Raw genomic sequence first — 16726 nt, 5'->3', positions numbered from 1 at the left:
TCAAAGATGCCATTTTAGTTAGGGCTCGTTTGGATAGTAAGAAGAGATGAATTGAATAAAATATTATTATTGTTATAAGATTTGAAAAATTTGAGTTGTTTATTATATTTTGTATGAAAATTTAAAAAAGTTGTAATGATGAGATGAGATGCGATGTGTTGAGAATGTTTCTGTATCCAAATGGGATTTTATAAAAAAAAAAAAAATACCCGTTTTTGTTATGTTAAACACATTTGGAGAGAGGAAGAGAGAGAGAGCCACACGGTAAAAACTACCTAAAACTTCCAACATGCTTGAAATATGCTAATACCAACTTCGAACATGATTGGCAACGTTTGATACAATAATCAAATGTAAAAGAACATATAAGAAAATGGGAAAAAAAAAAAAAACATCTGCTTGATATTGCTTCGATTCATCTCCCCCATCAAACATCTATACGATTCATCTAATTTTTCTGCTTACTGTTGGACTCCTTCTGCTTACAGAAAAACAAGAGCTTCCCCTTGAAGTTCTCCATAATTTGACAAGGGTGCTACATATGGATTTTGTTGGTTCGTTTTCCTCTTCAATGTTATCTCTTGACTCTACTACATTTACTTCTTCCTGCAAAAGGTAGTGGCTGCTTAATTATGCAAAATCAACGACAAGAATTAGGATGAGACTTTAATCTATTGCCATTAATTCTTACATTAGCAATGAACTTAATCCCAATCTTTATCTGTCCTTCGTAGGTATCATCTTCAAGCACCACATTATATGGAGCCGGTTTTATTTCTATAAAGTCTCTTTCGGCTCCCTCTAAAACTATTCCACCAAGGTAAATCCTGCAATGCAAATTGGATCAAACACAATAGATTAATCTTTTGGAGAAACTTAAAAGAGATTTGGATTGTTCACCATGTCCATACCATTTTTTTGTTTTTTTAATTAGCACCAGGTGTCCAGGAATAGCATCCCGACTAATTTCGGGGGTGCACAGGCTCTCGGGAAGGAGTTTTTCACAAATATACCTTGGATAATTCAAGGGAAAAATCTCACAGTCCAATGTCCCCAAGAGATTGTTTGCACTCAAGAGGATTTAAACCTTAAACCTGAGGGAGTATACTCTCAAACCCAAAGCCTTTACCACTTGAGCCAACCCCTAGGGGTTCATGTCCATATCAATTTTAGAAGAACACTCCTTATATTTACTACTCTAGGCTCATAAAAGGTTTAATTCTAGAACATACTCTCAGGGGAAGCAAAAACATAGCATCAATTCTAGTATAATAAACCTCGTATGGCTGAAGGAAAAGACATTACATTGTTTCACCAATAAATGCACTGTCTGTGAGGAATTCTGTGTCCATGATTCTTATTTTGAGATGTGTCAAGTTTTTCCAATCAGACATAGGGAGCTCAAATAGGAATTTTTCATTCCACCAAGCCTTATCATCTTCACCTGCACAATGAAACTTTGTTAATAGGACTAGCATTTGGTTTCCATGAGAACAGCAACATATTGGAAAACAACAGCATGAGCTAAACCTGATGATACTTTGCTTCTATGTACTTGAGTTCCACATTCGATAACGACATAGTACGATTGGGTTCCTATGATGATATGATCAAATTCAAACTGTTAGTGATTCATAAAATGGATGTTGTCTTTGATAGGAGGAAAAATGACACAACAAAAAATGCAGCATTCTTTGCGCAAAGACAGTAAGAAGAGAAGGAATTATACCAATAAGTTTTGTGTGTCTAATGCCTTCAGCATTAACAAGAAGCACTTCAAGGATGCCTCCTCTCATTTGTGTGTGTGTGTGTGTTTTGTGGAGTGTGAAGAGAAACAAAACGAGAGCATGAGATCTCATTGAAAAAGGTCTCTACGATGCTGTATTAATTGGGAAAAAAACGATGATGGCAGTTTCATTTGTTCATTGAATACACGGTTACATCAGTGAGGGTTTTAAGGTACAATATATCAGATGAAATGCCTCATTAATGGCCTTGAAAGTGTAACTTCATGATAAATGTTTAGTAGTAACATAATGATATTTATTGTAGGACAATGCCATATGTTTTAGTAGGATTCTTCTTAGCTTACTCAAATAATAAGTTTTCATACCCTGTTTTTCTTTTCCTAATATTTACAGCATGTTTTGAAAAAAAATAATGCTACATACAGTTGTGGAGTGAGCAAGTGTCGTGCAGTCGCTTTGAAAAAGTATGAGGTTCACTATTAAAAAATTAATTTTCTTTTTATGTAGGTCTCATATTTTTTGCTGCTATTGTGAAACTGTTGTCCTTCAACATTTTTTGACTCGCCTATTTTTTTTTTTCATAGGCATTTTTGTAGGGACACCAACCATATTAATTAGGAGACTTTCAGCTCCCAACCATAATTAATTTTAGAAAAAATCTATACAACCTCTTACTATTCACACAATCTCCACACATCACACTTTTTTTAATTTTTATTATTATTTTTCTTTTATCAAATATTTAATATATAAATAATGAATAGAATAATTGAATTAATTTAAAAAGAATAAACTTAAAAATATTAAAAAATTAAATAAAATATAGTGTGTGGAGGTTAAAGAGATTGTGTAGCATTGCTATGGACCATTCTGCTAGAAGGCCATTGGGTGGCTTACGACTAACCCATTGGCCATTGAATAATGAAGTTTGCGCGCATATAATTTAATAACGGAAAGATTGATTGATTTTATCAAAGTTAAATTTTTAGAGAAATTTTCAAAAATAGAGTTTAAGGATTAATATATTTAAAGAGCAAACCACGATGACTATTTTAATATTTAACTTTATTTATTTTTGTGTTTGTCACTCTAATTGCTATAATCTATGCATAGAAAGATGAAAACATCCCTCTATCCAAATCAGGGCAGAGCGAATTTCAAGAAAGATGAAACATTAGATAAAGGATTGAAACGTGGGGCGTGATTTGAATTCTATTTTATTTTTGTAGGAGATTTACATTCTTAATGTATGAATATTTAAACTCTGTTTAGATATTAAGAATATTTCAAGTGATATGAAACTGTTTATAAATAATAATGTATAATTTATAAATAGTAATGAATTATTTATGAATAATAATAAAATAATTTGAGAATGTCCGATAACAGTTATATTCACACACACAACCTTAACGTGTCCTTTGACCCTAAGTTCTCAAATTCGGACAACAATCCGAGAAACCACGTAAAACCCATGCATTTGCATTTGCATTTGCATGGTACGTTGTTCTTACCGCACGACGGAAAAGCAACAAATCTCAGGCTCACGTGATCCCCGCCTTGCAACCAGCAGTAATACCCCCCCTAAATCTCGTGCACTTCACACGTGTGACACGTTCCGGTCTCACGTCCGTACTCTTCGCTTTCCCTCGCTAATACACACGCCTCGTTCGTGCCAAACCCTAACCTCACACACTCGCACAGAGACACGCTCGCCTTCCGCCCCGCACACGCGCGAAACCCTAGCCCTCGCATGCTCGCACGCTTTCTCACTCAACTCTCTCTCTCTCTCTCACCGGCCGGACTTGACCGTTGTGCTCGCCGGATAATCCCACGCCTCTAGCGCTCCCTCGTTTTTTGATCTCTCCGAACTCCGGCTTCTGTGTTTGAAACCACGCCGGACGCCGGTCGCCGGAATTCGACCTTCTCGGCCGTGAATTCTGCGTAAGTTTTGGTTTTGGAGTTAAGAACGCGGATCTGGTTGAGGGTGCTCTATTTGAGCTTTGATTGATGACTAAAAGGTTGAAATTCTTGGAGAAAAATAGAGAATTAACGGCTTGTCGAGTCGCTGGAACTTGATTATCCGTGTTCACGCTGACATGAGAAGGTAATTATGATATCCTGGCACTTGAAGATGAATTTACGTTGCAAACAAGTTTCTTTTTTTTGTTAACGGTCCTTTTATTTGTTTTTTGTAGGAGATCGAATTTTCTTTTCCTTTTACATTTTTTTTGGCTTTTTGGTATTGTACAGTTATAGAGTTGAGCTGAAACTCCGTTTAGTATGGGATAAATTGATGGAAAAGTGAACGATAAGCTCAACTTTGTGAAGTCACTCATTTAATCTGGGTTATTTATTTATTTATTGTTTTTTTTATCACATAAATTATAACCGTGAAAGATATCGTCATTTTAGTTTTTATTAGGATCAATATGATTTGGCCTTCAGGGACGACTCGGATGCTGAAACCTGTCTTTTGAGAGGCTAGGAGCTGCCATGGGGACAAAAGTGTTTCATTTTCTCTGTAGGTACTTTTGTCTTGGTTAATGCGTGTTTCGTTTTCTATGGGCATTTTTAGTCATCTTGAAGTTCATGATGGTTGCCCGAGAATGGAAAGATATGAGATATTTTGGTGGATACAGAACATAAAAATAGCGGCTGGATAATGGAAATACCGAATAACACACTTCGATTGGGGCTGGAGAAAGACCAATGAACAGTTTGGGATTTTCACATACCCTGCACGTTTCTATCCTAGCCTTTTTTTACAGAAACAAAGTCACGAACACCTTGACTGCATACACACAAACTGTATGATAACTACTCCTGCACTAACCCCACTGGCATATGCACAAACACCACTGAATCTTATTTTTCAATTAGAAGGGGCCCGTATATGTTCTGCAGTACTGCCCTGTGAATACTCCGTTGGTATGAAAAGTTTGCCCGGCTCTCCAATTTGACCGGCAATAATACCTACAGCTTCTCCTCTTAGTCCTATCATTCTAGCTTCTGATCATCTTTACGTATGCCTTCAAGAGTTTTCTTCAATCAATATTTGATCACGTTCAATTATGCAGACTTGTGATGTTTTTACACCAATGGCCAAGTGGAATCTTTCATTTCAACTGAAATCTCAAGCATAATCCCTTCTCTCAGCACCACTGCATTTCATCCCAAGGGGTTGGATTTTATAGGTTGTGCCACTGAAATTGCAGTTTATGTTGGGGAAATTAACTTCTGTGCTTCTGATTTTCCCTGCTGCTTCTTCCTGGACAGCCTCTCGTCCGTCATTCAAGCCACCACAAACAATTCCTCAAAGTCTTGGGTCTGGCAGGTTGCACCTCTGCGACAATTTCTTTCTTCAAACTGCCAACAAGAGCTCCAATTGAAGCTCTTTGAGGCCAACTAACATCTTGATCAGCAAGCCTTTCAAAGTCTCGTTGAAACTCTCTCACTGTCCCTTGCGGTTGAATATATGAAATAGTTTCTTCAAAATTCTTGTACTCTGTAGACCCAAACTTGGGCCTTGAGTTCTCATTCAGAAGCTTCCTAAGTGACTTCCATTCCTTCCTTCTTATGTTGTCATTGTAACCACTGCTACCATTGATTCACTTCTCCGTCTAAATGAAAGGAAGCGAGGACAACACACTGGTTTGCTGCAGTTCCCTGTTATCCCTCAAGTAGAGTGGAAAATCCATCTTGATGTACTTTTGGAAGGGCTGTGTGAGAGCTTGAATCCTCCTTGTGACTCACTGTTTATGAGGACGATTCCGAGTTATTGGAAGAAGGTGGCTTCTTTGAGTGACGACGAGTATGTGTCAAGATGCTCATAATCTCCTTCAATAAGGCCTTGATCCCCTCTGTGCGTGAGTTTGTACTCTGGACATCAACCTCCATCGACAAACAGCCTTCCGTTCCTCTTGACTGTTGGCTTCTACTTTCTCTATCCTTTCCTTGGTCATAGTGATGCTCTGATACCAAATGATGTGTCCTAAATATAAAAATGCCGATTGGATAGTGAAACTACTGAATAACACTCCAATTGGGGCTGGAGAAAGACCACATTACAATTCAGGATTTTTCACATACCCTGCACGTTACTTTCCTAGCCCTTTATATAGAAACAAAGTCATAAACACCTTTAATGCATACACAAACAATTTAACTGTCTGCTAACTGCTACTGCACTTACCCCGTGGACGTATGAACCAACACCTTATCTACAAGACTGCTACTTCTCCATCTACAATATTCATTATTCAACATGCTGCTACTTCTTCATAACTGCTCCTAGCTCAGGGGCTTTGCAATACTTTGGATTGGGTTTGTGAGTCCTCTTAGGCCCCCCATCTTTTGAAGTGTAAAGCAAAGTCTTTGCATCCTGGTTTAAAAGGTTTTTGTTTGGTCCTGTTTTTTCAGTCTGAACTTCAAGGGTAGGAAAGAGACTTGTAAGGGTTTTATTTTTCTTTTAAAATAGCTGTCTTTACCCTTTGCTTGCTTGTTTGAAAACATTGTGAAAGGAGAACAATGCAAGCCTTTTCTTTATGTTTTTTTTTTTTTTTGTTGAAAAATAGAACATGAAAACCCTCAACTTTCTGAAGTTTCCTGGTGCGATTCTGTTAGATGAGCAAAATTCTCTCTTCTCGACTTCGTAGTAATTACTAATTACTATTATGACGTTTGTATTTTTTTTCAGAATTGCATAGATTTTGTGTGAAATATTTTCTGCAACAAATTTTCACTGAAACTGAATGACTTTTGTTTTTTTCCTGAATATTTTTCACATGTAGTTTGAGATGTGATTAATCTGAAGTTCCCAGTTGCTGCCAGAAAACTATAGAATCTGCCTGGCACAAAGTTATTCCAACTATGTTGCTGCAGTGTTTGAACATTTCTAGTCATCTCATTGCAAATGTTAAAAGTTGAGTTGCAATGGAGGCTTTGCAGCAGAAGTATTAAAAATATACTTGCTAATGAGCTGAAATTGGAGGGGAGATAATGGCGACTGACATGCAGAAATTGATTGGTACGAGTGAAGAAGATGATGATGAGGAGATGGATATGGATGTGAAAGAAGAGGACGATGATGAAGAAAATGGAGACAAGCATGCTGCACCAGTGATGGTAGGGGTTGGAGGGATGGTGACTGGTAGTAGTAATAACCAGTTTCAACACCACAACCAGCAAACTCAAGACCAAGTGGGCACCCCAGGTGGAGGCACTCGGAGGTGTAGGCCACTGGAAGAGAAAGAGAGAACCAAGCTAAGAGAGAGGCATAGGAGAGCGATTACTGCAAGGATCTTGGCTGGGCTACGGAGGCATGGCAACTATAATCTTAGAGTCAGGGCTGATATCAATGATGTAATTGCAGCTTTGGCAAGGGAAGCTGGATGGGTTGTTCTTCCGGATGGAACCACCTTTCCTTCAAGATCTCAGGTACTTATCCCTCAAGAAAAAGTTCTCTCTCTCTCTCTCTCTCTCCCCAACATTGTACAGATTGGAGTTGTATTTTATGTAATGAGAGAGACAGAACAATGATAAGGCCGAGGTTTGTTAAAATGACCTTTTTTTCCTTTCACTTGGTGAAGATGTTGTATTCATGCGCACTTGTTACCCTATTTGGCCATATCTTATGCATGTGGTTTTCAGAATGTAGCTTTTTAATTGGGTGGTCAATTCTTTTGATATTAGAACCTTGCTAGACTAGTTCTAGTATTAAGTATATCGGTAGAATACCCAAACCTTCCCTGGATTTAGGTAAAGTTATGCTGATATCCCTTATATATTTTTTAAAAAATTTTATGCCAGTGGCCTTTGGCTCGGGTGGCGCCAGCCCCAGTTTCTCACTGGGAAAACCAGAGTTAGAAACCCCACCCTGTTGCCTTGCAAAAAAAAAAGGGATGTGAATCTGCACTTCAGTTCATCTCAAAAGATTCTGGCAACAAAAAGTATAGATTGTTGATCTCATCTTTGTAAGTTTTGACTATAAAAAGTTAGGGAAAATCACACTTTACCCTCTTAAAACAATCATTCATTTTGCAATATGATCACTAAGCTACCCAAGTTGTCATTTTGCACCCAAGTTTGAAACATAACTTGTAATTCAGCCCTCGAAAAGATTTGGATGTTAAAATAGATGAAAAATATATGTCGCGGCACTATCTTAACAGTTAAGTCTTCATCCAAAAATTTAAGATTGTACTTCATTTTTGAAGAATAAAAAATAAAATAAAATATAGCATGATCTGGGTAGAAAGTGTAGAAACTTATTAATGAAATAGTTTTACATCTTACATTATTTTAGTAGTTCATTAAACATGATCTATCAGTAACCCCTAGGGGTGGCTCAAGTGGTAAGGACCTTGGTCTTACTAGTATGCTCCAGATCTAAGGTTTGAACCCTTGGGTGCAAACAATTTCTAGGGGCCATGTCCCATTGGTGAAATGTCGATGATTTACCTGATCCATGTGATGAGGACACATTGCACCAGTCCAGGATTTAGCCAGGTTAAATACATGTGTTTGCATGGTCTCCGGGATTTCTCATCATAAAAAAAAACAATAATCTATCAGTGGCGGATTGACTGAAATTACGCTTTATGTAAATATAAGGGTGCTAAATATGAAAAGAAAAATATTAGAACCCAAAGGAGATTGAAGTATTGCATCATTGACATTTTTAATCTTGAGATTCTCTTAAGAAAAATGCTAAATTTACTTAAGAAAAACTTACAAAAAACTTACTTCTCCACATGTCAGTTATTGATATGTTGAAAATCATAAAATTTGAATATCAAAATAAAACTAACAAAATGAGTCTTGTAAGTAAAAGTGTAAGTAAAACTGTAAGTACATGTAGCACTACTCTTCTTTTAATATTAGAAAAAAAAGATTATGGCCTATTAATCATGACCTATAAAAAAAACATTATTCTTTACCATAAGGTTATGTTACATTTGACTTTCTCCCATTAATTTACATTTGATGAAATAAGGTGTTATGCACCGTTTACTTATCCTCTGTTCTTAGATCTACAGTAAATTATTTTCCTGCTTAACATAGTTGGTGAGGTTCAACTCCTGCATTTCTGTGATCCTCATTTCTAACAAATTCCATAAAACCTCAAAACTGGGAATGTTTTCTCCTCTACTTTGACAGGGCTCAAGGCCTGTCGGTGGTGGTGCTGCTGTGGTGACTTCATCCCCTTCCCAAATGGTGTCACAACACTCTCCATCTGCTTCTGTTAGAGGAGTCGCTTCTGGTTACCAGTCCTCGGTAGAGTACAACGCAGGTCGTATGAAAGGTGTTTATATTCCAAGCTCATCACCTTATGATCTATCTTCCAGTGCTCGATCTCATACTTCATCCCTGGTGGGAGATGTGGGAGAACCAATTGAAAATCATCCTCTTATTGGTGGCTCCATTAACAGCATTGATGACAAGCAGGTACTAGGTCTAAGTTGCTTAGGGTTATATAATATGAGATACTCATCTATCGGTGTGCCATTGTATTTTCCATGAAAAGAAAAATATTGTGTCTCAAAACTTGAACATGATGTTTTTGTGCTACTCTTTAATTAAAGATCATGTCCAAGGAAACTAATATATTGCACTGGCACATTCGCTCATCCAGCAAGACGCAGCAATACAACCTGTAATTTGATCAGATTGTATCATCTCCTCTGTTTGCATAATGCACCAAACCTCGAGCACAGGAAACATCTACCCTTTCATGGAAAGATCATGCATATATCTTGTATTCAGCATGACCTTCCAATATGCCTAATAATTGTGGCATGAAAATAGTGGTTGATTTGTGCCCCTGTGCAAGAGGAATGAGGAGTACGTGGCTCATTTTTACCCTATTTTGGGATTGTCAATGCACTGTTGAGTGACTTTTTCATATGGGTGGGTTTGGCTTGGGTCATACCAGAAGTATAGTTGACCTTTTTAACTCTTGGAGAAAGCTAGCTGGCATCCCACAAATCGTAATGGTATGGAAAATGGTCCCTACTTGTCTCATTGTGTATTTCAAAGGAAAGGAATGATAGATGTTTTTGAGAATTATGAATGGATGGTGGAGTAGTTCAAAACTTTCTTCTTCAGCATTCTCTCCTTCGGACACTATCGACTTTAACTGGCTTAACTTTCATGCTTTTCTCGTATCTTTTTCCCCTTGTGTATTTGTATACTTCTTGTGTACTTGGATTGCTCCTTTTAATAAAGTCTTATTAGTTATAAGAAGACGCTAGCTCATGCTCTTAATAATATCTCAAGAAGGTAACATTTATTCACACTCTTGATGATTTGTTGAATCTGACATAAAATGGTTCTTTTAAACATGTACCTTTCCTTTTTTTTTTTCTTTCTTATTTCTCAAGTTTTTAAACATTCTTCTATTCTTTTTATAGATTGTTGACCTACCCTCGAAGTTACTTGAACGTAATTTTGCTGGAACCACTCACGTTCCTGTTTATGTGATGCTACCAGTAAGTTGTTTATTCCTATTCCTACTCTGTTACTGTAGATCAGGTGTTGATTTATCTGTCCTTCAACACCTTACATTTCTACTCCATGTACATGGTACATGCATTACTCTCTAATAAAAAATAACTGCTAAATACATGTTTGAGTGCTTCTGTCAGTTCTGTAATTGTGCCTCACGTTGTTGATGCAGCTGGGTGTCATTAATATGAAGTGTGAGCTGGTTGATCCAGATGATCTCCTAAAGGAGCTAAGGGTGTTGAAATCGATTAATATTGATGGTGTTGTGGTTGATTGCTGGTGGGGCATAGTAGAGGCACATTCTCCTCGGGAGTATAACTGGAGTGGTTACAAGAGACTCTTTCAGATGGTGCGTGAGCTTAAGCTTAAGTTACAGGTGAGTCATACACCTATTAAAACTGCTCTCAGGTGTGTCATTAGTGCAGTGTGATATGGTGGCGTACACTCAATGGGGGACAGTGCTGAGTGTTTAGATTGATATGGTGCTGATGTTGCTTGTGTTTTTGAGCTGACTGGACTAAGGTTATGCAGTGTTGTTATCACTATTTTGTTAAGCAGTTACAGATTTATACCTGAGACGCAACTAATGTTTGTCACTTCTTTGTACTCGAATTTATTAATTCTTCTGAATATTCATTCCACTGCTAAATCTCAAGTGTCTGATTGATTCAGGTCGTGATGTCATTTCATGAATGTGGGGGCAATGTTGGTGATGATGTTTGTATTCCATTGCCACATTGGGTGGCAGAAATTGGTCGAAGCAATCCCGACATATTTTTCACTGATAAAGAGGGAAGACGCAATCCTGAATGTCTCTCATGGGGAATAGACAAGGAACGGGTTTTAAGGGGTCGAACTGCAATTGAGGTACTACATTCTTTAAATTTTAAAATTGCTTGATTGTCTTCTAGTTAGGGCTGAGTGAAAATCCGATTCCAAATCCGACTTTGTCGGAGTTGGAGTCGGATATTTTTTTAATTTTTCAAGAGTCAGAGTTGAAGGTGTCGCTGGATCGACTCCGATATTGTACATATGTTATAAAAATATGTATTTATTTATATATTTATCATTTATACTGGTATATTTATATAACTATATAACTAGAACTTATATAGTTAAATTCAATAATATACTAGTATGAGCTAATTATTATAAAATAATATACTTATACTATAATATAAATAAACTAATAATAATTTAGTATATATATGTAAACATCATAGTATTACTACCATACATAATCAAGTATAGAAATAAGTTAGACACTAATATTGAAATAAGCCTAGTATAATAAGTTAATAACACAATACTAATTTACTAAAGTATAATAACATGTAATTAAACACTAGAAAGTCTAGTATATGATTAAGTTAGAAATAGGTTAGATATTAGTATAATAACATGTAATTAGACACTATAGTATAAGTCTTGTATAGAAATAAATTAGACACTAGTAAAAAAATAACTAATAAGTCTGGTATAATAAGTTAATAACACATAATACTAATTTACTAAAGTATAATAACATGTAATTAGACACTAGAAATAAGTTTAGTATAGAAATAAGTTATAAATAAGTTAGACACTAATATAGAAATAAGTCTAATATAATAAGTTAATAACACATAATACTATAGTATAATAACATGTAATTAGACACTAGAAATAATATGTAATACTGTAATATGATAACATAAAATTAGACAATATAGTATAAGTCTAGTATAAAAATAAGTTAGATATTAGTATAGAAGTAAATTAACAGTGAATGATTTAGTTTTAGTTTTTAATTTTTGGAAAATCTAAAATTTGAAGCCCACTAAATTCTTTTTTAAAAATGGGCTAAATATTAAGCTAAAAAAAAGCCCAAATCCGACTCTACTCCGGAGTCACCCCTACTTCTAGTGTATGAACAGTGTGAAACTTGGCTAATGACTTTAAACATTAAATTATGTTTCATATAATTTGAAAGCAAATGTTTCCATCCTTTTTTCTTTTGGGCAAGTAAGAAAGTATTTTAAAGAGAATTGTACAAAGACAAAGGGGACATACCAGAAAACACAAGGCTAAGGAAACCAAAACATAGGACATAAGTTCCCATGACGATCTTTTGAATAAGTAGATGACCATCTTTTGAATACGTAATATAAGTTTTATTAATGTTCATAAAAAGAAAGTACACTGGTTCATCAAAGCTTCTAGTTAATAAAGAGAAAAGAGCCAGAAAATTCTGGAAAATTGGACTAGAAAGTAGTGGAAACTAAATATTTTGTCATTCATTGTTTGGGTGTTGGAAGGGCCTTCAGGGTAATATACATGTTGCTGTGGTTTGGAAAATGATTCCTCATTGTATTATGTGGTGCCTTTGGACGGAGAGGAATGGTAGGTGTTTTGAAGACCAGGACCGTTCTTTGGATGAGCAGAAAAGATTCTTCTTCGACACTCTTTTTCTTGGGCTTCAGTTATTGATTGTAATGAGGATAGTTTCCACAGTTTGCTTGTATCCATTTCTAGTCCCTAGATGATGCTAGGTTATACCGCGGATACTTCCTATGTACTTGAGCTATGCCTCTTTCCTTTTAATAAAATTTTCTTACTCAGAAAAAAAAATGTTTTCATTCAAGTGCCAGGCTCATTGAAGCCAAAGATGCTTTGGAGTTCTCTTTCACCTTCTTTAATATCCAAACCATAGCTCTGATACAATCTTGGCACTTTTCCTCAAAGGAAAGTCAAAGAAAACAGTGTGGGAATTACTTTTCGCCATGAGTTATAATCTCAAGCATAGAAGATTTATTGGTTTATTCTTTGGTAAATGGTGTAGGTTTACTTTGATTACATGAGAAGCTTCCGGGTAGAATTCAATGAGTTCTTTGAGGATGGCATCATTTCCATAATTGAAGTTGGACTTGGACCATGTGGGGAGCTACGTTACCCATCTTTTCCTGTAAAGCATGGTTGGAGATATCCTGGTATTGGTGAATTCCAGGTACCTCTTGGGTGATTCTCTTTGTATATTTTAAGAGACATGTCTGCCATGTTTGCGGCATTAGCTGGTACATATTCACAAGTTGCTCTTATATATGTCCTGTGTACTTGCCTTCGCCCATTTTAATAAAATTCTTATTTACTGATTAAAAAAAAGAAAAACATATTCACAAGTTGCTCTCTTCACTGTTTGGCACATGCATGGTTTTTTCCCCTAGCCAGATGGCATCCCAAGATTTGTTTGAGATTTGTTGCATCTTCCTTGTTATTGGTCTTTTTGTTTGATTAATAATGATCTTTTGTTACTTATAAAAAATTAAGATTTTTGTTTGGTTAGCAATGATCATAATAGTGTTGATTGTAATGCTAATAGTAATGAAAGATGACTTACTACATATAAAAAGATGGAATAAAATATGACTTAACCAGTCAAGTCTAACCTAGAGCGGGCTAGTAGTTTTCCTGGATTACATAATATACACGGTTCTGACTGGAGGGCTTGTGCATCCTGAGTTTACTCCCAAGGGATGGATCCAAAGGGTCCTGCCTTGGTGAGGTTCCACATCATCAAAAATTAAAACAAGGCTTAAAGTTACTATTACTTAAAATCTTGCAGTGCAATGTAAATGATCATAGTTTGAGAAATATCTTTTCCAGGTGACATCGGTTTTCTTAAAATTAAATGTTATTTTCTTGTACTTATAAAAAAGAAATTTTCTTCTAAAAAAAAAAAAAATCATATTTACTGTTCAGCTAGGTTTCTTTATAGATAGATGGAGCTCCAGACAGGAAGTTGTTTTAAAACATGTTATAAATTTTTATTTTAATGGGCTGCCCTTTTAGTCGAGGAAATGAGCTTATTTCCAAAGTATTGTAGTCATGGGTGCAGAATAAGAAATTTGTGATTGAATATGATAACCATATAATTCACTGTTTGATATTCATCTCAACTCATTGCCACCATTGTCTCTTCAGAGAATTCATGTTTTCAGTTCTTGAGTAGTGTCATAATTTTTCCCTTATTTTCTAGTGCTATGATAGGTACATGTTAAGAAGCCTGAAGAGGGCAGCAGAAGCTAGGGGACACTCGTTATGGGCAAGAGGACCAGATAATGCTGGTTCCTATAATTCCAGGCCTCATGAAACTGGTTTCTTTTGTGATGGAGGTGATTATGATGGCTACTACGGAAGGTTCTTCCTCAAATGGTATTCTCAGGTTTTGGTTGATCATGGTGATCGTGTACTTCACCTGGCAAAGTTAGCTTTTGAGGGGACCTGTATTGCTGCAAAGGTGAGTTACCTTTCTGAAGTCTGCTTATTTTACAGGAAGATGCCTTTTTTTAGTAATTAAGATCAAACAGTGCATTTAAAATTTTCTGTGTGTGATATTTATTGGGTTTTGGTAATTGTTTCACTTTCATGAAAGTAAGCATGCTAAAAGTGAAAATGCTATGCACATTCGTTTTTCGTGATATATATTGGGTCTTTGTAGTTTCGTTCATTATGGCTTAATTCCGTAAGTTCTTTTGAATCCTGATGTTTTGAACTTTGAATGTGGTTACTAGTAATGGGTTAATTCAGTTTTTTACCATATTTTAATTGCTGAGCAGCTACCGAGCATTCACTGGTGGTACAAGACATCCAGTCATGCTGCTGAATTAACTGCTGGGTTCTATAATTCTTGCAATCGTGATGGTTATGCTGCAATTGCAGCTATGCTCAAGAAACGTGGAGCTGCTTTAAACTTCACATTTCCTTTAGTACAAATGTTAGACCGTCATGAGGACCTCTTGGAGGCATTGGCTGATCCTGAAGGCTTAGTTTGGCAAGTAAGCATAAAATATTCGAAAATATTGATGAGCTTTGTTATTTTCTTAATTTAAGCTTGCAATTATGTTTGGGGAAAGCCAGAATATTTTAAGACAGCTTGTGTGTCTGTCTCCTCTGGTATATTTGGAGAATTATTTTGTAAATGGTCGCTTAGATTCAACCGTGCAGATTTGTTATTGGAGTGTTTTGGCAATCAGCATCCTAATTGTCTATTTCAGGTGCTGAATGCTGCCTGGGATGTTTGCATACCAGTTGCAAGTGAGAATGCACTTCCTTGTCTTGACAGAGTTGGTTATAACAAGATATTAGATTACGGGAAGCCTACGAATGATCTAGATGGGAGGCATTTTTTGTCCTTTACCTACCTTAGACTTAGTCCACTTCTTATGGAACAACAAAACTTCGTGGAATTTGAAGGGTTTGTCAAGAGAATGCACGGTAAAAGCACTTGAGACACTCTTCTTTCAAATATTGATAGTTTCAATTATTGAGGTTTTATTTGTTTTACTTTTCTTTTGAGCACCCATCTGATAGGGAGGGAATCAGTCCTTGTGTCTGCCTTTGTCCTGGAATAGAGATTTGCGTCAGTACAGATTTTAACCAAACCAATCTACATGTTCCTCTTGAATTGAGATCATATAAGGTGTAATGAAGAAACCAAAATGCTGGACATATAAAACTGGCTATATTGGGTATCAAGCACTTACTGACCCAGTTCAACTTATTCGAAAACAAGTGAACAACTGTTTGGCTTTTTAATTCCTGTAGGAATTTTTGTATGATCTAAATAAATTTTTTTTTTAAGTCAGGATGATCTGCACAATAAGTAATTTTGTTTATGGAAGATAAAGCATGTCTTCATGAGCTGCTAGGTATGGTGGTATTTAGGTTAATTATGAAGGCGTTGAATCCATAAGTCATCATTGATTAAATAGATGAATTAGAATTCGTTTCACATAATTGAGGCCACCACTCTATAACATTCTGAATGCAGTCGTGAGTCGGAATTGTAACTGGTTTTGTCTCATCTTCACTGCAGGGGAGACAGTTCATGATCTCCAGGCATAGTGGGATGGAAGAAGCAGCCTCTCCAGAACGTGTATTATTTATCTCCCCCACAAAAACTTTGGGGTTACTGTATTGCAGATTAGGAGAATATTATTCGTAGTTGCTATTATCTATAACAGGTAATTGACAACTAGGCTGGGCTAATTTTTTAGTCAAACAAAACAGAGCACAGCCAAGATGTAAAAGTAAACTATACTGTTCTTTTTTTTTTTCTTTTTTGGCCAAGATTTAAAAGTAATCTATACCTAGATGTAACACAATCCCTTGTGAATGCATCATGCAGAATCTTCATTAGATCATTGAGTTGTGCTATCTAACATAGCTTATGTTTGTTAACCTGAGTATATATTCAATATATCATTATTTGGCAGATACTGTTGATGCTTTTTCAGGTCCACTTGAGTTGGATTTCATTTGCAGTTTTGTTAGAGCTGACAAAATGCTGGTCGAGGTCGAGCTTTTGAAGGCAAGCCTGAAAAATGTGACATAGTAAGTCGCTTAATTAGTATTTAAAAAAAAAAAAAAAAACTAAAAATACACAATGCATAGTAAGAGCATGGTAACTTGGATTTGAAGCATTTCTCTCT

General features: G+C 36.1%; 2 protein-coding genes across 4 annotated transcripts; one reads left to right on the top strand and one right to left on the bottom strand.

The window, feature by feature from the left end:
• Window positions 1-493: 493 nt before the first annotated feature.
• On the bottom strand, window positions 494-2047 carry LOC109021064 (elicitor-responsive protein 3). Its single transcript, XM_019003603.2, has 4 exons — window positions 1730-2047; window positions 1531-1596; window positions 1306-1444; window positions 494-827 (listed from the first exon to the last, which is right to left on the bottom strand). Exons 1-4 carry the CDS (start codon window positions 1857-1859, stop codon window positions 641-643), a joined length of 522 nt encoding a protein of 173 aa, XP_018859148.1. The 5' UTR covers window positions 1860-2047; the 3' UTR covers window positions 494-640.
• A 1274-nt stretch (window positions 2048-3321) lies between these two features.
• On the top strand, window positions 3322-16494 carry LOC109021067 (beta-amylase 7-like). Of its 3 annotated transcripts, none has more exons than XM_035683877.1 (12): window positions 3322-3855; window positions 4002-4272; window positions 6542-7187; window positions 8910-9197; window positions 10163-10240; window positions 10429-10632; window positions 10929-11123; window positions 13078-13242; window positions 14272-14532; window positions 14852-15070; window positions 15290-15509; window positions 16111-16494. In XM_035683877.1, the coding sequence occupies exons 3-12, from the start codon at window positions 6750-6752 to the stop codon at window positions 16137-16139; spliced, it is 2097 nt and encodes a 698-aa protein (XP_035539770.1). In that variant the 5' UTR covers window positions 3322-3855; window positions 4002-4272; window positions 6542-6749; the 3' UTR covers window positions 16140-16494. The 3 variants fall into 3 exon arrangements, with proteins under 3 accessions (XP_035539770.1, XP_035539769.1, XP_018859153.2); XM_035683876.1 differs by having other exon boundaries at window positions 3947-4272; XM_019003608.2 differs by lacking the exon at window positions 4002-4272.
• The last annotated feature ends 232 nt before the right edge of the window (window positions 16495-16726 follow it).

Source organism: Juglans regia, chromosome 12 (assembly GCF_001411555.2).
Source record: "Juglans regia cultivar Chandler chromosome 12, Walnut 2.0, whole genome shotgun sequence".
In the NCBI taxonomy this organism is placed as follows: Eukaryota; Viridiplantae; Streptophyta; class Magnoliopsida; order Fagales; family Juglandaceae; genus Juglans; species Juglans regia.
This window is presented reverse-complemented; position numbering and strand designations above follow the sequence as displayed.

Excerpts from the sequence above, each read along its gene's own strand:
- LOC109021067 (XM_019003608.2), top strand. The coding sequence starts at position 6,750 with ATGGCGACTGACATGCAGAAATTGATTGGTACGAGTGAAGAAGATGAT. Across the intron at positions 13,243-14,271 it reads CTGGTATTGGTGAATTCCAG|TGCTATGATAGGTACATGTT; the intron begins GTACCTCTTGGG and ends CTTATTTTCTAG. Across the intron at positions 15,071-15,289 it reads CTGAAGGCTTAGTTTGGCAA|GTGCTGAATGCTGCCTGGGA; the intron begins GTAAGCATAAAA and ends TGTCTATTTCAG.
- LOC109021064 (XM_019003603.2), bottom strand. The coding sequence starts at position 1,859 with ATGAGATCTCATGCTCTCGTTTTGTTTCTCTTCACACTCCACAAAACA. Across the intron at positions 1,597-1,729 it reads TAGACACACAAAACTTATTG|GAACCCAATCGTACTATGTC; the intron begins GTATAATTCCTT and ends ATATCATCATAG. Across the intron at positions 828-1,305 it reads GCATTTATTGGTGAAACAAT|GATTTACCTTGGTGGAATAG; the intron begins GTAATGTCTTTT and ends TTTGCATTGCAG.